The sequence below is a fragment of the Cynoglossus semilaevis genome, chromosome 11, assembly GCF_000523025.1.
Source record: "Cynoglossus semilaevis isolate Cse_v1.0 chromosome 11, Cse_v1.0, whole genome shotgun sequence".
Lineage (NCBI taxonomy): Eukaryota > Metazoa > Chordata > Actinopteri > Pleuronectiformes > Cynoglossidae > Cynoglossus > Cynoglossus semilaevis.
The window spans coordinates 13,036,186-13,044,558 of record NC_024317.1 but is presented as its reverse complement, the minus strand read 5'-3'; the positions used below and the strand labels follow the sequence as shown (position 1 = coordinate 13,044,558).

Here is an 8,373-nt window from a genome sequence, read left to right as displayed (position 1 = left end):
ATGCTTCCATAGGTAATAACCAGACACTTTCCCTGTACACCTTGTAACAAAGCGTCAATCACAAATTCGAATTCCTTAGGCATGATAATGTTATAGAAAGTAACTATATGTAAAGCTGTAAGAAAGCTATGGAATATACTCAATACAATATATTATCTATGTATTATTAGCCCTACATAAAACACATATATGTGTGCTAGGAATCCATACTGGAATAAGAATTTAATCGGCCAGAAATAGGAAATAATTACATAAGTGTAACCTCGCGGAGAGTATTTAAATGCTAGCTACATTAGTGGTTGGTTTTTGTTTTGGATTTTTGAGGTGCTGGGTGAAGCTGAACAGTAGGGCTACATAATGAAGGTTTAAGAGAGTTCCATTAGGCAACTGGACACAAAATTTCCTCAAGAAGACGTTTCGCCTCTCATCTAAGAGGCTTCTTCAGTTCTAGAACTCTTCAACCTTGACCATGACCTGAATGACTGAGAATCTTCATAGACACTACATAATGAACATCATCTGCCATGAAGAGCTCAGCAATGTTGGTAAGAAAATTATCACATAATGTCCTTTAGTGTTATTCAAATTTTACTTCTGAGTATTTTGTGGCCTTGAAGTGGCTTTGATGTGATTCATGAATCAGTTAACGTGTTAAAATTGATCTTATTTCCATGTAACATAATCAATTTCCTTAATCTGAAAGCTGCATTAAACACTGTAAGCATATCAGGATGGAATAACCAAAATGTGGCACTTCAACTATTACAACATTAGTGTACCATTAGCACCAAGCTCCAACATATTGCCAAACTAAGGGCTATCTCAAAAACTCTTCAGTACATTGTGAAAGATGTACCATTACATGGACTTAATTTGAAAATGAGGTTGGTATTCTAAGAGTTGTGTCTCTTTATCTTCTCTGCAACTTAGTGTCATCTTAGCATCAACAGGCTGTAGATTTTTTTTAACTAGGTTTACTAGGTTAAATATTCCAGAACCATGAAAATATTTTTTTGGTCTATGTAGTTAACATAGCCTTAATTTGTTCTAACATCTTCCTTCTTCAGGGGCAAGTAGATCAGTGCATAGCTCAAATATTATATATATATATTTGTATATATACGTCTGTGTTAAACGTAAATACAATTGAAATTAAATGATATTACAAATTAGTTTTAATTTGGTTTGTTATTTGTGTTCTATTCATTTTTTTAATCTAATGCTGTAGATGTGGAGAGTTCTCAGTCACACAGCAGACAGTAGAGGTGCTTTCTCCTGACGTTACGGAGGGGAATGACGTCAGACAGGAAGCAGTGGAAAGGGAACTTGACAAATCAAGATGGCCGCCCACGGCCAAGCCGGAGAGAGACTTCAAAATAAATAAAAGTTGTTGTGTGAACAGTCGTACTTGAGTGCCATTTTGACACGACGTCACCTGGATTTTGGTAAACAACGACATAGCAGATCCAGGTAAGAGGACACAACATACATTTAGGTTTAATAACACTGGGAATGCGCGTTGTTTCAGGGGCGGTGGCAGCGAACGAAGCGGTCTGTCTTAAACAGCTTCATCGCGTCAGAGCCAGGCCTCAGTGGAAGCTTACAGGGCTGGCTCTAAATAATAAACACGGTTTAGTAATGTCTGTGGCCAAGGAAAGAAACCCATACAACGTTACACTGCTATACGACAACGCAGTAACGATGTCATTTGTGACGCCGCTCCATCCTTACAGTTTCTTTGCGGATAGTTCGCTGTTAGCAGTTGTTGGCTAAAGTAATAGTAGCAGTAGTTAAGCGCAATGCTAATTTGATACTCAACCAATTACGTTTTCTTTCTTATTGATATTTCATATTAAAACTACGCATTCAAAAATTCTCACAGACTGCCAACGGTTTTTTGTACTCTATTGTTAATGTCATTATCGTTTATCCTGTCTGGGTTAACACATCAAGAGATCAGCCCAGTTAAAAGGTTCTTATAGAGCCGTGTTTGTTTACACTGTCTTAATCAACTTAAGACATTTACATACTGTTACTGATAAGGAGGGCCTGTAAATGATAAATGATGTTAAGGAGGGCATTTAACAATATTGTGTTATTTGTACGTGCACCTCTAATACAACTGCATTCGTAGCCCCTAGTTTTTTATGCATAATTTGTTGCATCTGATATGCATTTCACATTTGATATTATCTTGTGGCATATACAGAGGTGCGTTCCAACTGTAGATTGTCCAATAGGAACCTGGTTGCTGTTACATGCAGTAAGTGTCTGTTTTTATAGTCAACAATGTTGTACTTATTTTACTTTTATTTAACCAGGAATCCCTTTGACATTAAAAGTATCTGTAACAAGGAGATCCACGAAAGGCAGCAGCCATTTAAAAACTGTATAAAGCACATTAAATAAAATCAAATTAATCTTACATTTTTAATACAATACCCCGCAAACAATCTCTTATTAGACAGTGCAATATTCAAAATCACATAATAACAAATCATATATAATGACTTCTAAATGCGATTTATCATTATTTCTGATTAAAGAAACCAAAATGTATTAAATTGCGCATTGCTTGGCATTTACACGTTTTTCACTGAGCTATCTGGTTACCAGAAGTAGAAGTGTTTTTAAAAAAAAAAAAAAAACTAAAAAAGTAATCCTTTTACCGAACTTTGTGTTGAATTATTAACTTTCCTTCTGACCATGGTGGCCATGCACTATAGATATAACAACATTATTTGTAAGCAGTTGGGAACACAATGACGTGTGTGTTAAATAATGTTAGCCATTGATGCATGACCACAAAATGTGATGTGAAATTCATTTGGGAAGTAGGCATGAAATCTTCAGGGAAATTGAAGAGCGTTGTAATAGTTAAATAAGGGGACAGTTATTACAGCACTATGATATATTGCAATTATTCCAGCAGTCATGTGATTAGTTACTGTTCTAATTTCTGTGTTTCTGAGCGCAGTTATAAGGTAAACTATTGGAAAACACTGTTTTATTCCTGTGTGTGTGTGTGTGTGTGGTATGTTCTCAGATCTGTTTTTAGAGTCTCTAAATGGCTGCGGGGAAGTCTGGATCAGATGCATACAACAATGGTAAGTGTATACTAGTTATACAGTACCTGATTATTTTCAATGACAGCACTAAAGCCTCTGAGTGGTAGGGGTAAAAATCCATTAAAAACTAAGAAAAATAAACATAATCATCCTAATACCCCGAATAAACGTCATCAGAATTTTTTGTTTTCCAGAAATGAACAGAGATAAACCTCCCCGACCCTCACACCCCTTTTTTTCATTACTCGCCAAGTATCTACAGCTTGTAATGTTGGTAATACAAAACAGTTTTTGGTAAGAATTTATTGAGTTTGGGAAGTAGGAAACATGAATCTATCACAGCTTAACGAGTCAGCATTCATAGGTGCAAATGAACTCAGCATTAATAGCATTAATATTCATTAATATGAATATTAATATAATATGAATATTAATGCTGTGCCCTTTTTTGAGTAAAAAGCCTTTTGTTGTGTTTTTCTTTTCCCTCACCAAAAGTTATTTTGCTCATGGCTTGCTGCTCCCTGGTCTATATCCTTCTACTACTACTAACTACAAATTTACCTCAATCATAAAGCTATAAAGTTGTTAGGAGAATGTTACCTGATGTAAATAATTAATATTAGGACATTATTGCATTGTCCATTATCATACATGGTCTTTGACTGTGCTGTTTTTGAGCTGTAAATGTAGGTTTTGTCTACTCAACTGTTTTTCCTGTTTTATGGTCACAGGACCCATAAGCTACCTTGAAGATGTTCCCTTCAAGATTAATGAAAAATTCTGCTGCCCAGCCAAAGTGGGGCTTCCTGTTGGTTTCTGCCTGCCTGACTGTCGCTCTTTGTTGATAAACACAGAGGTAAGATGGACTTTAATTTCAGGCTCCCAGCGCCCGCACCATTCTGAAGGCTTTAGGGCAGATTTCTTCATCCTGGCAACACCTGAGGCTGAAATATGATTGGACAAAAAACTGAAGTATATGCGACTGGAAGCAGTGCAATCTGGAGAAAAGCTTAGAATGTGACTGATGAGAACAGAGTGTTCTGTCTAAATACATAAATATTCATGATAAATATATCGACAAATAAGTAACTGATTCTGATACTGTTTAGGTCAGCAGGGAAGGCCTTGCTGGCCTCGATGTATATCTATTGTATATCTATTTAGAGGTGTGTGTCATCATGACAGTGGGTGTATTATTGGTAAGAATAAAAATACTGTTACCGTAATCTTATTGTTGCAACTTCAAATATAATTAATTATAATTCATATTCATAAATCTTAGTTAAAAAGTCTGACTGTTAATTACAATTATAGTTTCACAGAAATATAAAATGATTAAATCTGTTTGTTTTGTTTCCTTTTTGCATCTTCCTGGCCATGGTTTTGAAAAGTATGACTTTTCTCTGGAGAGGAGAAGTGTACAATGGGGACTTGAACTGGCCAATGCTGAAAAAAAAGCGGCCATGCTGGAGGCAGAGGCTCGGGACTGTTCGGATCAGGCTCAGGACAATGATGGGGGTGGAGAAAACACAACCATGCCTGCTACAGACAACCAGGATCCTCCACCACCAGCATTAAACCCCGTCCTGGTGGGGCTGAGCCATAATGCCATTCTCACTCCACTGCCAGCCCCAAGCTTAGGTCCTAGAAAAACCCAGCCGAGTACTACTCATTTACACAACCTCAACTTAGCTGACTTTGAGCGGGAAGAGGACCCCTTTGACAAGCTGGAGCTGAAAACATTGGATGATAAAGAGGAGCTTAGGAACATTCTTCAGAGCCAACCTCAACCTCAGCCTCCATCATCGGTATCAGAGTCAGGGTCTCGTGCAAATAGCCCATCACCACCCAGCGCCATCACCAGCCACCAATCCAAAACAGGCTTTTCCCACAAACCTAATGGCTTGGTTGACTTATTAAACATGGACAGGGTAGGGCATCCTGGGAGAGCGGGATTGGAAGTAGATGACCGACCCTGTAACATCCGCTCTCTAACTTTTCCCAAGCTGTCTGATTCCGGTGATCCAGAGCCTCTGAGATACAGTAAACTACCCGTACCTATCCCTGCTTTCAGTGAGAACCTGTCTAATGGGGGTCCACCAACCATACCCAAGACTCATGTTATCATTGCTTCTGAATCACAGAGCCTCATCAGGAGTGACACACAGAAACCAGTAAATACATCACACATTCATTTCTAACACCCAGTATAAATTGTCTAGCACAGCAATTTAGGATAGGAAATAATGTTTTTTGTCTTTTCCAGGCTAACACAGGGCTAGGTTCTTCTAGTTTGCCGTGTGGTGGTGCCCTGCTCAGCATGACTCCCAATGAACGTCAGTGTGTCGAAACCCTTGTAGGTATGGGTTATTCCTACGAGGATGTCTTACGTGCTATGCAGAGACAAGGGCAGAACATAGAGCAGGTAAGATTTACTCAACATCGTTGCTGGGAAATCTGGGTCATTTGTGTGTCCCATATCAGTTGTTTAGTATATTGTTTGTGTGCAGAGAAAAATACAAATTTTGTAAAATTCTACAAAAATCTGCTCTAGACTCCTATGCCCTAATACCTTTGATTACAGCTAGAATGTGCCCTAGCATTTCAAGAACACTGATGTTTTAGATTGTTTGTTCAATTTTCTCTCATAATTATGGGAAAAAAATACAGTGGCTTTGTTTTGAGCTGACAAAATGACATTTTTGAACCATAATCAATCTGTAAAACCGGAGGGTTTTTTTTTTACATTCTGTTATTTTTTTCTAGTATTGAATAATGTCCAAGCATGAATATTTTGTGATGTGTTTTGTCGGTTTCAGGTTCTGGATTATCTTATTTTATCTGGACGTCTCTGTGATCGAGGCTTTGATGCAAGTGCTGTGGAGGAGTGTTTAGAGATGTACCAGTGTTCTGAGGAAAAGGTGAAATATGTTTAGAATGTTTAGAGAGAGAGTGTGTGTGTGTGTGTGTGTGTGTGTCTTCCTCAATGTGGTGATGTAATTTAAATTACTTCTCGAATTGACTGCAACTTTTTTGTCAGATGAACTGGATGTGGAAAAATGTGTGTGTGTGTGTGTGTGTGTATGTATATGTATGTTTACTAGGCTTGTGCAAAATCGTATCGTTTCCTGAAATATTTGCCCCATGCAATTACTACTATGCTGCGTAATTAGGGTTGCCAACCGTCCCTGGAAATATTAAATTGAATGTGAGAACAAAAATATCCTGTAAATTGTTAATGGAATCAATGAATAACAGGACACTTTATATGAAAACATGCATGTCTCGTACTGAGCTGAGAAAATAATTGGCAACCCTACACATGATGACATACAGTATTTGTGTGTGATGCAGTAATGAGTAAAACACTTGAATATGATAACCGAACAAGTACAGTAAATCTGTTATTCATCCACATCAAGGTTTGGTTTTTAGCCTTGTATTATTTCCCTTTTCCTAAACAGGCGTTGCAGTTTCTTGAACTTATGACCAGATTTGGTGAAATGGGATTTGAGCGGGATGCCATCAAAGAAGTGTTGCTGGTCCACAACAATGATCAGGAAAAAGCTCTTGAGGACCTGATGACCCGTGCTGCAGCAAGTTGAGCCAAGCCAACCATAGTCCACATCAGTGCTTTCCTTACCACAACCATCCAGGAGCCCTTTTTCCGTCTTAATACTCTATCAAAACACACCTTGACTTTGCCCAGGCCCTGGAAGAGGCACACTGGAATAAAGTTGCATATCTCTGCTAAAACGTTTTGTGTATCAACACTTCCTAAAGACTTTGTGCCTCAACTGAAAGGAGTCCCTCCTGAAGTCTCTTTTCTTCTCCCAGGGTTAGGCTCCGGGATTTTGTATTGCTTAGTTACTCAAAGAAGTGGTAGAGTGAAGTGCTTCAAGTGTGGAGTGGCATTTAAATGCTGCTCTGGTTTGCTTTTGGTTGGGATTGTGTATTTGACTGTTGATAACAGATTTAGGTCCAGAGGCTGGTGGCAATGGACAGGTTACAGTAAGACCAGTTAAAACTATTGGAATTCCCCAATAATAAGCTTGTTGGAACCGAAGAATGTTGACGGGAGAGTGGGTCTTAAGGAGGCTGTCTTCATACATAACAACCAACATAAAAAAGCTTCAGTGACCTGCTACGGTGATCTTCTTTTTTTAAAATGGGTTCTTCTGTTTAATTGTGTCTTTTTTGTTTCTTTGAGCACTTTTTCATGTGTAAAATACAATTGCTTTGATTTCTGTCTTTGGAACTACATATTAGATCCTTCCTCCTGGGCCACCCTGGATGCACATGCATCATGTAATGGGTAAGTTGCAGTCTCTTATCCTTCTGTTCAAAATGTTTGGAGTTTAATAATAATAATAATAATATATTCCTGAATACTCTAAAGCCAAATGCCAATTCTTATTGTTATCCTTAAGCTTCATCTGTAGGAAAAAGTTACAAAGATAGTGGCAGAACTACCCACTTCCCTGAAGGAGCATGACATCTCATCAGTATTCTACAATGTGCATTTTCTTAAAAAAGGCTCAAGTTGGCTGTTTTATCCGTGGCTCCCAAATTCATGTTTGCGCCCCTCAAGAGTCAGATAAACACTGACTCTTGAGGGGCAACTTTACATGTGGCTTTAAATTGTTGCACACAGGCCCAGAATCATTTGAAACAACACAACACAACCAAATGTTGACTGTGATACTGTTCTAAGTCTGAAATAAATTCACCTTTGGCATTTCTGTTCATCAGTGGTTGTCACATTGTTTTTACACAGTTTATTAGAACACTTACAATAAATTCCCTTTTGACCATCCCTCCCCACTTTCCTCTTTATTGGTTGAAATTAGCTTAAAGCTGCCCACTGTTCACTTTGGTGATGGGTTAAAAGCAGAGGTCACATTTCCTTGTGTGCAGTGGTGTGCTGTGTCACAGTGACAAGTAGTCCACTTTCACTTATCACTTTCTTTCCTTTGATGCCTCAATTAATCTATTTGCCAAAATAAATGACCTTCAATTCTGTAGAGCTCTCTGATCTGGTTTCACTTGTGTTAACCTCAGACTTAAATGTTTATTTGGCCCAATCCTCACACAGATGTTTAAAGAAACATTTCTCCTTATAAAACCTCCACACTCAGGTCACAGATAATGAACTAATATTAATACTGGTCCTATTAGAGCCCAGTTCAGCATTTGAAACAATTGATTGGAGTATACTACTACATAGGCATACACTTATCTGAAAAACTTCGGCAGAAGGTTGCAGGTTTGAGGCCACCAGTTGCCACTGAGGTGTAGTTAGCAT

At 38.2% G+C, this 8,373-nt stretch overlaps 1 protein-coding gene across 2 annotated transcripts; it reads left to right on the top strand.

The window, feature by feature from the left end:
* The first annotated feature begins 681 nt into the window (after nt 1-681).
* On the top strand, nt 682-7,884 carry ubap1 (ubiquitin associated protein 1). 2 transcript variants are annotated; one of them, XM_017036690.2, is made up of 9 exons: nt 682-884; nt 1,229-1,470; nt 2,210-2,263; nt 3,047-3,107; nt 3,800-3,924; nt 4,460-5,242; nt 5,335-5,493; nt 5,888-5,989; nt 6,533-7,884. In XM_017036690.2, exons 4-9 carry the CDS (start codon nt 3,068-3,070, stop codon nt 6,671-6,673), a joined length of 1,350 nt encoding a protein of 449 aa, XP_016892179.1. In that variant the 5' UTR covers nt 682-884; nt 1,229-1,470; nt 2,210-2,263; nt 3,047-3,067; the 3' UTR covers nt 6,674-7,884. The 2 variants fall into 2 exon arrangements, with proteins under 2 accessions (XP_016892179.1, XP_008318888.1); XM_008320666.3 differs by lacking the exon at nt 2,210-2,263.
* The last annotated feature ends 489 nt before the right edge of the window (nt 7,885-8,373 follow it).

Coding starts and splice junctions, on each gene's coding strand:
- ubap1 (XM_008320666.3), top strand. CDS start 3,068: ATGGCTGCGGGGAAGTCTGGATCAGATGCATACAACAATG. Junction 5,494..5,887: donor AAGGGCAGAACATAGAGCAG/GTAAGATTTACT, acceptor TGTCGGTTTCAG/GTTCTGGATTATCTTATTTT. Junction 5,990..6,532: donor ACCAGTGTTCTGAGGAAAAG/GTGAAATATGTT, acceptor TTTCCTAAACAG/GCGTTGCAGTTTCTTGAACT.